General features: G+C 38.9%; 1 protein-coding gene across 1 annotated transcript; it reads left to right on the forward strand.

The window, feature by feature from the left end:
- The first annotated feature begins 2,713 nt into the window (after window positions 1–2,713).
- LOC137982749 (NALCN channel auxiliary factor 1-like) lies at window positions 2,714–13,256 on the forward strand. Its single transcript, XM_068829896.1, has 3 exons — window positions 2,714–3,544; window positions 8,789–8,996; window positions 10,486–13,256. The coding sequence occupies exons 1-3, from the start codon at window positions 3,023–3,025 to the stop codon at window positions 10,617–10,619; spliced, it is 864 nt and encodes a 287-aa protein (XP_068685997.1). The 5' UTR covers window positions 2,714–3,022; the 3' UTR covers window positions 10,620–13,256.
- The last annotated feature ends 4,244 nt before the right edge of the window (window positions 13,257–17,500 follow it).

The raw sequence follows: 17,500 nt of genomic DNA on the forward strand, positions 1-17,500 counted from the left end.
CTTCTGAGCAGCCTTGGAGATTACTGGATATAACTGTACTAAATTACTATTAACTGAGATAAATCTGGAGTCGTTGTCACAGCCCGCGGTCATCATGGTAAACTGTGCTGTCACCCCTTGACTGTTGTTTCCATGACACCTTGCAGGCCCATGCATCGACACTTTGTCAAGATTTAGCCTTAAGGCTTTCTTACCCAACGTCGCTAAAAACAGTCGTTCATGGGCGCGCGCGAGGTAAAAAAAACAGCACACTCCTTGCAGTGATAAACTTTACCCTCCCATTGGCTGGTTCGTTATAACTTAAATTTATGCATTCCAGCTCTAGCTAAAAACAAAATAACAAGTGCAGGGAGTTGAAGAAGAAGACAGAAGGCCTCATCTTTGCAGCTCAAGACCAGAGACCGTAGTTCAAAGCCTGGTTAGCGTTAACCATTGGTTAAGAGGTATCGAAACCTATAGGTTTCCATGGTATTTAACCCTGGTTAGCGCTAACCATGCTTCGAGCAACCCGGGCCAGGCCTATAATACGAACAAAAATTGCGAAAGCTAGGATTGAGAAACGAAATATGTCACCTAAGCGTAGAATACGAGGAAGTCAAGACGAAGCAGTGCTGAGCATATTTGATGTAGCTGTTCCAAGCTTGCTCAAGGAAAATATAAAAGGAGGCAGGACACGTTTGGCCCGGGTTCTTCATTGGGAATTGTGTATCTGGGTTCAGTTGTTGTGACAGATGGTATGAGCATATTCTAGGAAATGTATCTGAAAATGAAGAAGTGAAACACCTGTGAGACTTAATTATCAATCAACAACATTTGGGTAAAAAAAGAAATTTTATCCTTAATGCTCAATGACATTTTCAGCGTAATGGCGAAAGCAAAATACAAATTTGCTTAGCGCGCCAAGTTCTGAGCCAAGTGATGATCCCAATGTGTTGATTTAATTTGATGTGACTGTGTGATGCAAGCCGACAGATAACCCTTATCCTTGGTGGTTTAGGCCAAGAGCGTCGTGGGCTAAAATCCTGCCTGGAACTCGGATCTTTTCTGAGTTCCATATTCACTTGTCTTTGATATTTTACATACTTCTCCTAGCCTGGATTATCAATGTACTGGTGATAATCGATATCTTCATGTAAGTACAAATTCGCAACGCCAATAGAACGACTTTCACGTGACCTTGAAAAATAACGAAAACAAACGAGGGCGAATTTTTATTGGCTTAGCAAACGCGGATGCCAGCGTCATCTCTCCATGGAACTCTCTGGAAAGCGATCGGCATTTCGCTTTGACGTCATTTTAAATGCAGTAATGTGATGTTTACCGCCCACATTATGAGTTTCCTTGGCGGGAATAAGGAGAAGCTTTGTTTTGATCTTGCCAAACAATTGTCCGTGAAACTCAAATTGGGAACACTTTTTCAAGGTCATACGAAAGTCGCTCAATTACAAATATTTGTAATACCGTATTTACTCGAATAAGCACCAGTTACTACACATTTTTAACGCGAAACGACATGAAATAGTTTCGTAGTGATATGAATAACGTGAACTTGTATTTTTAAATGAACTCCTCGTGGCCGTCGTCGTACTCGTTTCGTAAGCTTCCTAATGTAAACTTGATGACGCGGAGTAAGCTGATCGGAAGCATGTGTTGGGTCACACCTGACACATGGACTGCAAGCTTGGTTACCGAAGGAAGAGGAAGTGAAAAAAAATGGAGGTATGCCGGTTCCAGTGTCTTCGAAGTATGGTCAGAGGTGGATGGAAGAGACGTAACAAGGAAGAAGGAGAGTACCAGCTTGTGTATAAAAATGAGGCCATTCAGAAGATTGTAAACACCACACCTCTGCAAGACTTCGCTTATGCACAACACATCAAATATTATACATTGGGCACGTATGCCGGCCGAACTGAAAACACGGCTATATAAACAAAGGAGCTGTTATTTGCCAGACCCACACGGAGGCATTATCACGATCCTTGGATAAAGATATAAGAGCTGTTACAGATGCCAATAGATCAAGTGAAGAGGATGACACAGTCTAAGAGACAGTTCGCCAAGTTAGTGCAGACTAAATTGACCGGCGACGCTTTAATGAAGGTAATGAGGAATATTAATGCAATGTAATGCAAAGGCCCTCGGTGGCCTTTGTACCAGGCTTTCAGGGATGACCAATTAATGTTTTGGGCATCCCCACTGCACCGGGGATGCCAATGTCACTAGACGCGGGGATGCCCTTATCAATGTAACCTTGCCCCACCTCTCTCTTCAAAAGGCCTGGTTTCGAATGATAGGAGAGGAGCAACTAGCATATGATGGAATTCAAAACATGGGTTCTAGAAGAATCTCCGCAGTGACCAGCTTGACAGCGCAAGATGATTTTTTTTTTAATCAGGCATTTATCCCCGAGGCCCTGATCCATCGCAATGATAAGACCACTAATGTGAGAAAAGGAAGAAAACAGTAAAGCAATCCTGTGCTTTAGTAATGCGTCAATGCAATCGAATTCCGTCCTTTCAATTTTTCAATTTACTGTATTTTTTGTCATTGTTATCGAAGCAAATAAAAATATAAATAAAGTTAACCCTACAGGGCATTTTAGTTATTTAGAATTCAATAATTATTGTAATTACGATGTCGTTACAACGATGGACGAATATTTTACAATACCCAGGGGAATCAATTACAGCACATGCGTTGTAACAGCCCAAATTTGGAAGAAAATTTTCCCGTTTTATTTCCGCTTGCTACATTTCAACTTTGTTTGCAAGTTGGTCATCGAAAAGGCACTTGTGATCGGAGAAGGGAATTAATCCGCAGGTAGCGTCGTCCTTTAGACCTGAGAAAGATTACACAAGTCTAAGCTTAGTCAATTACAGCAAGCCAATTGAGAAGCGCGTCGTTCTTCAAGGCTCCAATTTTTCACGGCTTCGCATCATTCACACCAAGGTACCAAGAGGTTTTTAAAAGCTCTGGTCGTATTTAAAGCTGTGTTGTACATTCTCGATGTATTGGATCGCTTATGCGGGAGACATACGCGGGAAAAGACCCCATAACATGGAGCACACAACACCGCCGGCCGTTCAATGATAGCGCTTTTATTTTACGCTCTCCGGCTCCTCCGTCATTTTGCGCCCTTCTTATCTTAAACCTCTTGGTTACGGTCGCTAGATTGGGTGTTGGTGAGGCTCACAATTATTGTGGTATGCGAATAAACACTTCGAAATGTTGGACTCATCTGGCATGCGCTTTCGAAGATTGCAGCGCAAGTCAAGGGCAAGGCGACGAAATGAGCAACTCGTTCAAAAACTACAAACACTACCGCTTGGAATTTTGTTCTTCTTTTCCCTTAAGTCGCACTGTAAGCGCTGAATTCTTTCGGAACAAAACATTTTGCCAAAAACAAGCCACTGATCTGCAAGAGGCCGACAGTAACGCTTCCAACAGCTACAATGATTTTAAGGGAATACTTGAGCGCATTGATTGCGGAACGAATTGGACCGGACACACGTATTCGGCTACTTCAACTTGCCTTGAATGTTTGGTAAGTACCTTAAACGTAGATTTATAGCGCGCCGTATCTTCATGAAGAGAGATAATGTGAAATATCTGGATTTGTGTTTATTTTGCATGTTTTATGTCGACATAAAAGACGACCAGTCTTGAATTTGGCAATGACGATTCTTTCACAGGTTGCAGAACACAGTTGTCAGAATTTTTTTAATAATATAATAATATTTTTTCGGAAAAATGCTAAACACCTTTGAATTGAATACAAAAGCAGCTCTTAATACCCTTTTGTAGCGTGAGTTAGGCCACTTATTTCCCAACCATTATTCAAGTTAAACGTTTTCTGTTTAATAATTTGAAAGGACAGTCATTGTGTCGCGCATTGCACCCCAGCCTTCGTCGAAAACGGCACGCGAAATGTTTGCACTTGTCCCTGTAGGATCGCGACAGTGTACTTTTCGATCGCGCGAGGCAGTTTGGAAATTACACTGTCAAATTACCGTTTCATATTATTTTTCTCTGTTTTTGAACGTCGACTACGATCAGCAAATTTAGAACAGGTGGACTTGAAAACAAAGAGAAATGGCCGAAAATGATTTTTTATATTTTGCATTGTTTTCAAACAATTTTTAGCAAAGCGCTCCATGCAATTTAAACAGAAACTTACACACAAAGCAATTTTTTTTTTCGGTGGCTACGGCCTTAAAATCTAATTATAAGAGACATTACTTGGGCTTTTTCTAAGACTATCAGAGTTATGATTAATTCACGAGTAATTCTCTTCATGTATGGATTATAAGCCAAGTTGTCTTTGTTATTCGGAGACTTGAGCTATAATTTGGTTGGTGTAATGAATTCCATACCGGTCTCGGGTTAAGAAACCCTTTTACTTTCTCTCTGATCTCTGTTGGATAGGATTAGCAAAGAATAGTGAAACCGTAATTATTCGGCTTCAGAGTCGATATCGCTTTTGTTTGACCGCAAACGATGCCCCGCAAAGAAGCAACAAATGTAGGTTAATGAATATCGTCTCGTATAAACCGCAAACATTTTGTCTGTGATATTAAAACTTGAACAGCAAACAATCTACATAGAAAGTTTAAAAGTTTTACAGCTGTAAGCAATTTTAATTTAGTTTTCCAATTTTCGATTTGTTTATAAAATCATTGAAGGTTGATTAATTAGCATAAAATCTTGTGCATATTTGCGTAAGATTCTTTATATTCTAGGGATTTTTTTCGGTAATGCGACGGGTCAAACGTTTAAGGCTTTTTGAAATTGTAAAACCACATACTAGACAATGTAAACTGCGCACGACTATCGCGACCCGCTGTGTAATGGCGCAGTGAAAGTAATGCAACGCATTCGGCAAATCAATACATTTTATTCGTTTCGAGTTTTTTTATGTTCTTTTTTAGAAGTGAAGCATTATTAATGTACTCGCGGAGGAACTTAGAAGTTAAAATACGCTGAATGGGTTAAAACTCTATGTTTACTTAAGGTGAAGCGAACGAAAATGCGAAGGGCAACAATTATTAATAACATAATTTTATACGTATTTGAAAGAAGACTGTTCGTTTGCACAATATTTCATGTTTCTCATGTTTCTCGGTATGCGTCATCATAATAGTTATCATGGTTTGATGAAAGCTTTTCAAAGAAATTTAATCATACTTTCGTTTGACTCCATAATGCTACAGGGTTTTTTTACACATAAGTTGTAACAATTATTATGCACTGAAATTTTTTATTGCTTCAATCTCATGCCCAAAATACATAAACCAATGGCATAATTTTGCGGCGGTGTAAAAAAAGTCAGTGGTGAGGTAGGAATAATGTGGATCTATTTTTTGTGATGGTTCTGTTGCACCAGATGGAATTACTGTATGTTAATGGCAGTAAAAGGCAAATTAGAAATTTTTAGATTAATTTCGTGAGATCAACTGTAGTCTCGCATTTCATTTTGTAAAACAAATAATGATAGTAATGGTCTGGCCTACTGCATCTGCTTAGATTTCATCAATGAACATTTTGTTTTCACGTTACAAATAGTCCATGAGCAGACACGGACGTAGAACTAGGGGTAATTTGTGATTATTAACTAATTTAAAATGAAGACCCACTGTTCTTGTCGTGGCAAATTGAGATCAAATCTTTTTAAATCCATGTTTAAAGAGGAATGGTGAGCACTTACATAATGTTTATAGGTACAGCTGTACCTAAAACTAGACCCTCCGTGAGGGTACACTGGGTTGCCTGTGGTAGGTGCACCGTTCCAGGCAATTTTTTTCAAGTTGGGGGGTCATTAAGAAGTCATACCAGACGAGGCCCTTTGGCTCACAGGTCCTAACACGTTCGTTCGCCAAAACAGATCTGTCCTTGCGTAATATGTAGCTCTAACAGTGCACAATATTGTTTTGGTATTGTCTATCATTGTAGTGCGATGGTAGAAGTCTTGCGTAAATAGGCTGAGGACGTGTGGTTACTAGCAAAGTACTGAACCCAGAAAGATTGAAGAAAATAAATGGGAAGTGAGAAACATTGGCTTCTGGGCTGAAATGTTGATAAACTTTTTTTCACCACAAGTTTAAGCGTGCCCGCTGAGCATCTGACAGCTTTGTGATGCCGAAGTTCACTGAAGTCAATCCCTGTTCGGCGGGGTTAGTGTTTGGATGGGAGACCAAAACAATATACCCCTCATAAAACAGAAGCGTCGGACCGAAAATACTATTAATGCTAACATGTGCAAACTCAGCAAGGTACAGATCTTGTTAGCTTGCTTTATGCGAAAACAAATATTGATGCAAAAGTAAATTACAATTGATACACAGTTTTTAGAAAGAGCAGAAGGAAGTTTCCAGGATGATCGCTCGAGAATAACATATTTACGACATGAAAACAACATTCATTTTGAACCGTGAATATAGAATATAAACAGTTACGATCAGTGACAAACATTTTGGGGGATTTTTGCAACGTTCAAGTTTGTTATTTTACGTTTTGGCTGCGCAAATAAATCGCAAAATCGAAAGTGACATCGCCGGAATTCAGTGGGCGCCGTGATGAAGTTACCGCGGCATGTTTACTCGCCAAACAGTGAAGTATCTGTGTCAAAGCATAGGACCGAAAATTGTATTTTAATGCTATCAAATGCGAACCAAGCAAGATACAGATTTTGTTAGCCTGCTTTGTGTAAAACAATTATTGATGTAAAAGTAAATAAATATGGATACACAGTTTTTAAGAAGAGCAGAAGGAAGTTTCAGGACGGTCGATCGAGAATAAAATATTTTGCCATCGGTAACAAAATTTACGACATGAAAACAACATTAATTTTGAACCATGAATATAAAAAGTTACCATCAGCGAAAAACATTTTGGGAGATTTTAGTTGTCTTGTTGTAATTGTACTTTTGGCTGCACTGAGTAAATAGCACATTGAATTCAGCGGGCGCAGTGATCAAGTTACCGCGGCATGTTTACTCGCGAAACAGTGAAGCATCTGTGTTAAATAATGCTTAGATACTGGGTTTTTTTTTTGTTAGTTTTCTTTTTCTTTCAATTGTTATAAATTTTGACAAGAAATGTGCGAATTCAACACAAAGATCACAATCGCCCAACTCTCAGAGGTTGACCATTGTTTTTGGAAAATCAAAAATTTACTCTCCAAGACAAGGTTATCAAGACAAGGTTATTTATCACCAGGTAATTCCATCGTTTTGGTAATAGCAGCTACTTTATTATTCATCAGCGTCACAATCTTTTGCTGATTTTGGGGGTCATTTTGTTGAAACTCAAGCACGCTTCCAACAGACCTGTTTATTTTCGTGACTTATGCGTTACCACAAAAATTCTCCCCGTATCACATTTCAACACATGTATGCAAATTTGCTAAGCTCGAAAATTACACAACATGATAAATTTACAAAAGCTGGAAATTTCACAGAAATAATTTCCAGCGAAACATTTATGGAAACAAGCAACATATTTGCTATAAGAGGCAAGAAACCCTTCCTATTTCAGTTGCGTGGGTGCAAGGGAAACACACAATAAATTTCTGACAGTTCACATCAAACTCTTTTCGAAAGAACCTTGACCGTACATAATAAAGCACAAAAGAGACAACAAGCTTTCATTCAAATAATTTTTCACTGTCACATTTCCAATTTTTTTTAACCTTTGCAGAGTTGAGTACAAAATGAATGTTACTTGCCAGACAAACAGGCAAACTTTAAATAGATGCAACTTCAGTAAACACTGTGAGACACAACAGAGATCACAGATCTACTTGTGGTGTTCGATTCCTTCTCTGTCTTTGTTGCACCCGTAAGTTACCAGAGAAATTTCCATTTGGTTTCAGTGTTGTACGTAACACCACCTTGGCGAAATATTAAAAGTACAGTTCATTTTGATTTCGGCTTGTCGGGCGAAAGATTCACGCTGTCGAAGTCCATTACTCGTCGCTTTTAAGATTCCAGATCTTTATGTTTCACCACCTGTCTTGACGTTCCATTCTTGAGCTCCATATGGGTATATTTTCTTTAAAGATTTACTAAAACGCCATTCGCGTTACAATGACTTCTGACGCCATTACAGGTTAATTGTGCAGAGCAAGCTACGCGTTACCCCAGCCCCCTCAAACCTAACAAAATACGCACATAAGACTCTATGCACAAAGACACCACTTAGCAGGGGAGTGACAGGCAAGACTTTTCCCGACACGGAAAAAAATAACAAAAAAACCCACGAAATGAAACCGAGATTCCGACTGGGTTTGGCAACCCAGTAAATAGCTGGTCTTTTTTCGTATGGGTTGGGTGGGGTGTAGATGAATGAGAGAAGTGATCCTGACATTTAGCTGGACAATTTCAGCAATTGTCTCTATAGACACCTGAAAAATTCAGTTGACTCCAATGGGATTTGAACCCGTGATCTCAGCGATACTTCAAATGAGCCCAACAAATTGACCTGTTTCCGACTGTGTGGCTTCGTAGCTCAGTCGCGAGAGCATTGCACCAGCATCGCTAAGGTCACAGGTTCGAATCTGGTTGGAGCCACCTGAATGTCTATCAGTGACAATAAGGGTAAAGTGTCTAGCTAAGCATGAGGATCACTTCTCTCATTCACAATAATAATAATATTATTATTATTATTTTCCATATACTGTATTTTCATATTTGCATTATTTCTTGCTCTTCTGGTTTGAAATGGAAGTACAATAAGGCAAAAGTAAATCCTTCATGATATGTTGTGTCTCCTTAATTTTGACGATCTATAGGAAGCCTATAAAGACTGGATTTGCTTCACCAGGGTATCTGAAGCAATATTCTCTGATAGAGATGACAAGCCCAAAGAATCTTGTTTAAGTTTTTTGTGTCAGAGGGTTCTACAGAAGTGTCCATATCTACCACCCACTGTTCCAAGTGATGATTGGGATAATGTTGTCCAAATAGGATACTCGGCATTTAACTGCCTTGAAGAAAAAGGTAGGAGTGAAAAAAAAAAAATTATTATAAAAAGTATCACCCAACTAGTGGACTAATGCAAATCCTGCATTTTGATTGGCTATGCTACTAGAGGACTATAAATAATAGTCCTTGAGTGACAAAAAGCGTGATGCTTTCTTTCGTTTTATTCCCAAATAAATATTTCTTCAACTTGCATTTGCTAACTTTATTATTGCCTTTTCAGTCCGACTAATTGGGTGATACTAAAACAATTAGACCCTTCGCCCTCAAGGGCCACAGGTCAATAGCCCATTCAGCTTCGCCTCATGGGCTATTGACCCGTATTGCACTGGTCTAATTGTTAATTATTATTGATGAAAACATTATTTTAGGATGTAGGCTGAATCCAGCTGTTTCTCAACAAAGATAATTGAAGCATGTCATTGCCAACAACTTAAATTTTAGAGTTCAACATCTACTGTACATCTACTAGTACTGTAGATCCATGCATCCAGCATTCACAAAAATAAAATAATGACCCCTGAAGAAAGCTACCAAAGGAGGTATCTCATGCAACTTGAGAGTTCCCACACCATTGTCTTTCATTAAGGGGTGCACTAGTGTACCTCTGTATCAGAATTACATACATACAGACACACATACATACATACTTAATTGACCGCTCCCCATAGGGGCTTTTCAGGGCCAGTGAAACACAATCAAGGAAACAACAGAACACAACAACAACAACTGTTAAGAATCCCAACTGGCCGGAGGCAAACCAGTTGGCTATTTACAAGTGCAGCTGGGAAGTTGAACCAGGGACTACCAGGAACAAATTCAACGAGTGATCAGAGCGGGTCTTGAACCCGGGATATCCGCATCTCAAGGCAAGCGCCCTAACCACTGGGCCACACTGCCTCAGAATTAGCCTGTAATTACTTAGGGATTTTTCCAGAGGCCCCAGCTCTTCTTTGAGTGAGGACAATGTGTGAGCCAGCGGACCATGCGAGTCGTACGAGCCATGTGAGGCATGGCTGCATGTCATGGGAGCCAACACGGCGAGCCATGCAAGTCAGATGAAAGCCGTGCGAGTCAACATGCGAGCCGTGCAAGTCAACATGTGTGTTACACAGATATTGAAAGCTACAGTTTGTAATCGTTTTAAAATGGGTGCTTAGACTAAAAACTGTGTATCAGCGCTATTTCAAATGGGTGCTTAGACTTACAGGTGTAAGTGCGAAATTCGCATGACTCGCTGGCTCGCAGATTGTCCAGGCCCTTCTTCTTTGGTGTCTATCGGTAACCAGTACCCATAGCTACCAGTAGAGTCCTTTCAGTCTTTAGACTAGGCTACCATAAAAAGGTCAATGGGCCTTAATTTGCTTAAGGTTATTGGCCTTTTGTGCTGTGGCCAATTTTGTGCCAATTTTTATGATATGGTGATCGAATCGAGCCATAGTATTCCATCAGTACAGTGTACATTATTATAATGATTAATTTAAGCATTTTATTCTGGTGTGGACAGAGTGGAAAAATCAGTATCAAGACTCTGAGCAATGTTTAGACAGTGACCTGATGAAAAAATGTCAAGACATTGAGGAAACAACAGTAGTAACAAGTGATTCAGCATCAAATTCTTCAGAGAATGGTAATAGATAGCATTGGATTGTTCAACCTGCAATCCTTGACTGGAAAAGCAAAATAGAGCAATGTCACTGGCATACAGTTGGATGACTAATTCTTGTAAACAGAATTTTTAAGATATACAGAATTTTTCATAGTATCCAAATACTGTACATGTAGTGATGAGATCTGCAGTGGTGATTTTTACTACCGGCAAATTTTTAAGGTTATGTTTAGGAAAAATGCTATCAAAACGTTTAGTTTAGAGTTTACAATTTTCATTGATCATTGTTTTACTGTATGCATAGAAAGACTAATCTATTTGCCAATTTTTATGGAATTAACTTTTGAAATACTAGTATAAATAACTATTAGCTCTCGATTATTGAACATGAAGAATGTTCATTCTTAAGTTCACATCTATTGATTACATTATGTACAAGTAATATATTATTATAAACGTCAGTGAAAAGGACAGGTACATGTAACTGTTGCCGCTCTAAAGTGTAAATTAGAGAACATAGCCATTAAGTATGATTGATGACTGAGGGAAAGTGACAATTCCACAACATAAATAATATATATCTGTGCAGGTATTGTATAGGCATCATCAATCAATTTTTTTATTCCAATTTACTATTTATGTAATAAAGTATTATAAAAAAAGGGACCACAGACAGTACTGTTCAAGGAGAGAAATTGCTCTTAGGTAAAAACCTAACAATTATTTCCTTTTGTATCTCAAACACAATGGTATGTTAACCTGAACCTATTACGTTAACAATTTCGGTGGGAATTATGGCTGTAAATCTGTGAAAGGTTCATTTTTAAGCAAAGGTGTGCCTTTGCTTAGCTTAGCAAAACCATATTCCAAGTCACTTTCATTTTGGTAAATCCTGGGCTATAACTGTTACCATTGTCATTGTCAAAAACACTTTACCACTGTGTCTGTAAGAGTGTCAAGAAGGAAAAAACAGCAGGAGAGAAAAATGCATCCACCTTCTTGATTCAACTCTTTTTCAGGAAGTTCTGAAAGTAAAATGATTGTTGTGAAAGCAGTCCAAAGTTACAGTCTGTAATACTATGCCTTGCAGACCCAAAGTTTCCAAACAGAATGGATGAAATACACCAGATCATAGTCTATTTGTTTACATGCAAACTTTCAGTTTTATTATTTTGAACATTTCTGTTTTTCCAGAGAACAGCAGAGAAACCTAGACAGATGGCATAGGGATGCCATAATATTATTTATTATTCCTCATTGCCAAAAAAAGATTACCTGGTTTTGGCTTTTCCACAAGTTTGGCCTGTCTTTTTCAAGATGAATTCCTAAACTGTAAGAAACCTTAAGGTCTGAACCAGGTTTACTATTCTATTGTAATAATTACTAAGACTTTATGAACAACCCACATTTGTTATTTATTTTCCTATTCATTATATTTATTATTTATTTTTTATTAGCTGCTGTTTGTCTTGCAAAGGGCCCAAAACATTGGCCAAAGGGCAAAATAAGTTATCCATTTGGTGACAATTGTCTGCAGTCAATATTCTTCATATCAAAGGTTTAAGAGAAAGTAGTAGCATTGAGCCAATTAACAATTGACAGCATAGGGAATTTTTAAGCAGTCTAGCTGATCAATAGTCATGCCAGTACTGGGTGTCTGTACATTTTCCTTACCTCGTTGGAGTTGTTTTTCAAGTTAAGTGTTAATCCTTGTTGGCTTTAGACCCAAGACTCAACTCTTATCTTAGACTATTAATGTTTTTATGATTGCATGCTATAGCTATTGTAGGTAATGGGTAAAAGACGAAGAGGTCAGTATATCACATTTTAATATTGAACACAAAGGCTGCATGCAAGCTGGCAACAGTACCAGTGGTGGATCCAGGTTTTTCGTAGGAGGAGGTGCACCTCTAAGGAATGGTGCAGCACACTCGTGACGTTTGCGCAATACCAGTTGTGTTAGAAAGCCACAGGTTATCTTGGGGTGGGGGGGGGGGGGGTGGGGTGGGGTGTGCACGCTCCTGCTATATCCACCCCTGAGTACAACATCCTTTAAATCACAACCTTACAGTCAAGCATGTAACTATTTTATAAGTTTTTGGTGCCATTTTTATACCCAATGGCATTTTTTGTTAGTGCTGTTAGGCCAAAGTTGTGCATGCTTTTCACATGAATGGGTGCACCACATTATTGCAGCTCATTAACTTCTGGACTCTGGAATTTGAATTGTGATTAATGGTTATCTTGTTTTTACTGCATCAGTTGCTGTGTCGGAGCAAGGCAGTGGGTGACATCATGAATTTCAATTGCCTCGTTTCAGTTCACTTTCTTTGTTTCTGTTTCGAATGGTTTGCCATATTTTGCTGCAAACATGAACGGGCCGCCGGCAGTAAAAAGAAAAACCATTGGTTTAAACGTCAGACTGCATATTTATGAAAGGCACAGTAACTCTTTGCAAATGACTAATTTTTTAAGGAAACTTTACCAAACGTCGCTGTCAATTGAATTTATCCTGTACTAATTTTTATATTTGACTGTATATTTTGACAACAAGTCTTGACATTTCTGGACCATTGACATCATCTAAAATTAGTATATTTACATGCATGCAACCAATGTGCAAAGACCAGAGCCAGAGAGATTAGAAATTAAATGAAATTAAAAGCTCATATTTCGTTATTCTGTGTTTTAAGATGATGGAAAAGGACGCTTTACATAGTTGTAAATACTGTAGATGAGTTTTGAAAATGCGTGATAAGTAACTTTTGCATATAATAAATTTAAAGTTATTTCACAAAATTTTGATAAATTTCTGCCAAATCAATTTCGCATTAAACAAAGGGAGAAGAGTGCCCATAATAAAATTGTAGTAATGTAAAAGGTAGGGCCCTCGAAGTCAGTAAATAAGACGTTTATGGAATATCTACGTATAGATCTTGTAATCAAGCAGCAACAAGAGAGGTTTAAATGTAGGAGCTTGCAAAGGGATTACAGGCTGTTTAATTGCCCAATTATAGCCCGTCGCATTTGATTATTCTTAGAGAAAATGCGCAATATAAATATTAAATATTATTATTATTATTATTATTATTATTATTATTATCGATGTCGAAGAGAGGTAATAAAACTACGACTTCATTCAAGATACAGAAAGGCAAATAAAGAATTGCAGGGATACGAGTAACAATAACGATTTATGATAGATACAAAGAAATTACCATAATCTTGATTAATGAAAGATAAAATTTCCTGTCACATTTAAACCCATACAATTTTCAAAAAATTGACCAAAAACATATTTCAAAAAACGTTTAAATTTTTCAAAAAATAAAAGAGCCAATAAATTATAACTGAAGATCCTCAACGAAAGTTACAATTCGCGTTGCAACCAGGTTTTAAAGAATTTGAGTGTAGCTTAGAAAGTTACAATTCAAACACCCGAAAAAATAGTAACTTTCTAACCCTTGAAACTCCTTTCGACTTCTGCGATATTGCTTTGCTAGCGCTTTCAATCCTGCACTTATAATTAAAGTGACACTCCCACGAAAATGCGAAATCATGCTTTCTAGAAGATCCGTAATCGGCCTCTTACTTCCTGTGAGACTACGTGGCGGCTGACTCGGTTAATAATTTACATATTTGAGGCTCTCGACAGTATTCTGTTTTTGAGGTCAAGTTGTTGTTTAGAAAGGTCCAATCTCGAACACCCCTGTGGATTGAAGAAAAAGGTCGCATGTTATTATCGTATCTCTGGATTTTTGCAACTTCCAAATGAGATCAGCACGATCGCCAAGTAGTCTCAGAAGAGGTGAGGCAAGCAGGTATGGCGCAGTGGTGAGAGCACTCGCCTCTCACCAATGTGGCCCGGGTTCGATTCCCAGATCCGGCGTCATATGTGGGTTGAGTTTGTTGGTTCTCTACTCTGCACAGAGAGGTTTTTCTCCGGCTACTCCGGTTTCCCTTCTCCTCAAAAACCAGTATGATTTGATAGACTATGTATTAACCCTTTCAGCCCTGATAGTGCCAAATGGCACTTATAGATTTTACTCTGTCTAACGCCAGACGATGTTACTCGTCAATGGGGAACCCCTCGAGGCTTAAAGGGTTAAGCTAACAGCGTGAAAAAACTGTGTCCCCGTTTAACCCTTTCAGCCCCGATAGTGCCAAATGGCACTTATAGATTTTACTCTGTCTAACGCCAGACGATGTTACTCGTCAATGGGGAACCCCTCGGGGCTTAAAGGGTTAATTTGATTTAATTTCGTTTGTACACGACCCCACAAGCTATTCAGCTTTAAAACATTATCGTGTGAAAATAAAGTTCTATTATTATTATTATTATTATTATTATTATTATTATTATTATTATTATTATTATTATTATTATTATTAAACTGTCAGTTTGAGTTCTTTCAAAGTGTTAGTAAACTTTCGAACAAATTATAGTAACATAGGAAACTCATAAACATTCAAAACCTTGCCAAAGGTGGCTGCATTGTTGGGGATTGTAAATACTCTCAACATTTCTGAATTCTAATTTTGTTACCAGAAGAGTTTTCTACACAAATAACACGGTTCACTTTTTTCAATAAGATTTTAACATCAAGTGAAGCTATGACCCTCGCCATAGGCGTACGGGCACGATCCGACCTGGGGCGGCGGTGTCCTTTTTTGCCCGAAAAAAAATTAGACAGTGCCCGAATGCTTGATTGTTGAAATCCGTTTTTTACTCCCTCAAAATGTACGAAAGAAACATTCATTTACAATCCTTAAAAGTCATAAAACTGTACGTATTCGAAACAGAGAGTTTTTTGAACCTCACATAATCTATGTAGGTCTACTCGATCTAGTAACTAATAAAAACTTAGAACCTCACATACGTTAACGTTAAATCGTAAGCCCCAAAATTGAACTTTACACCTTTTCTACGCAGGATTTACGTTATATCCTGCGCGTAATTTTTGTGGGTCAGTTTTGCTTTTCACACCCTTACCGGAACGTGCTTCTGTACTATAACTTCATTTATCTGAAACTAGTTCCCTTTAGACATCTTGTTGGAATCCCTGATGAAGTCTGTTTGATCAGACGAAACCGGTCGGATAATAAACAAAGTTAACAAGATCAGTTGCTGTGTGCTGCTCACTAGTTTCCATTTAAAAAATTAAAAAAAATTATATATTTTTTAATTGCATCTTTTATCGTTTCTTTATTGCCCGAATTTTGAGCGTTTCGCCCGAAAATTTCCGAGACTGGGGGGGCTGCCGCCCCCCCCCCCCTCCCCGGCTCGTACGCCTATGACCCTCGCAGTTGTGAACCCAATTTTTACAAATGCGTAAAGAAGTCTGAAAAATTCAGGACTTCAGCGGGGTTTGAACCCGTGACCTCGCGATACCGGTGCGACGCTCTAACCAACTGAGCATTTGTCCATTTAATCCTATATCTCCGATTACATAATCCAGATCAAGGACATCTAAACTGATAAAGCATTGATATTAAACCGCGGAACATCAGTGTTAATAGTCATTACTTTATTCTTCATTCCTTGCAGTACGTTACATTTTCAAAAAACGGTGGCCACATTACGGTATGGTACACCGTGACCGTTTCCGCCATGATCAAACTCTCTATTCCTTACATTTCCCACGACAACAAACTGTGCAACGCCCTTTTCATATTCAGTACTGATAAAGTGATTTGTTCTCTCCCCGCTTCAGCATCAATTGCCTTCTGCTAAAACTGCTCCGTTTGTAATCGGCCATTCCTCTACCTTGGCTCTGGAATTCTGCGTACAGCTGTACTTAAAGTGCCCGTAACCTAATTTTTCTCACTTAGTCATCTGAATCTACACATATCTCATAGACGTTTCGCAAAAAAGAAATTGCGATTTTCCCAAAACGCGATTTGAAAATGAAATTAGAAAACGTTCAAATTTGCCGCCACTTTGGCTCACCATTCGCCTTAGTCCTCTATCGATTCTTCCCGGTCACAATACTGCTGTGACGTAGATTAAGGAACACGTGACTGGGGGGGGGGGGGTTCTGGGGTGCCCGTGACCACCCCTTTGTAAGCCGTTTTTTACTCAAACAACCTACAATATTCAGGTAGCGAAAACGCGAGTACCCTCTTTTTGATAGAGTGTGACCCCCCTTTTGAAATATCCTGGCTACGCCCATGGCTTCACGCACTAACCAGGAGTTGGTCAAGGAGGCGTTCCTTCCCACTCTGCAGACGTTCTTTAGTGCTCCAGCTTCATCCCCACTGGCTCCGGTCAAAATAAACAATGTGGATGAGCTGTTGGTTTAACTCACCAACTCTAAATACTGAGCAAAGAAAACAGGAAATTCTCTAGACACAACTGAGGTGGCACGCCAGCATATATTTTTTCCCGAGTCTCGCAATTTCTAAGGAGATTTTACCAAACCCTGTCAGGGGCATAGTGTCCTTTACTCAAATACGCACGTGCGTACTTGAGAAATTGATAGGATTTAAGAGATTTTCTCTTATTAGTAAAAGCCCTCCGAGGCACCCACACAGTGCCAGTCTCATCACCAGTCCCCGTTTATTTTTGAAGGAAGGGTTATGATGATGATGATGTAAAAGAGTTTGCGATGTCTTTCCCTTTGCTTGAAAACCTCCTGTTTGTGTTGCAGCTTGCTGAAAACTCTGGAGATGGGTAAAATAACTAACTAACTGCTGCATTTGCATTCGCATTTATTTATGGAAATGTCCGTCCTTAGAAATGGCATTTGCGAGAGCCTAAATTTCAAAATGCCCCCAGACCCCCAACAAGTTTGGAGTGCCTTTGGCGCTCGAAACATTCTTTGTGAGCGTACATCTTCAAAATCACGCTACGCCCCTGCCTGGGGCTCCTGGAATCGTAAGGTGCTGTGTAAGATATTCACAATAATGGACC

The sequence above is a fragment of the Montipora foliosa genome, chromosome 13, assembly GCF_036669935.1.
Source record: "Montipora foliosa isolate CH-2021 chromosome 13, ASM3666993v2, whole genome shotgun sequence".
NCBI classification, from domain to species: Eukaryota; Metazoa; Cnidaria; class Anthozoa; order Scleractinia; family Acroporidae; genus Montipora; species Montipora foliosa.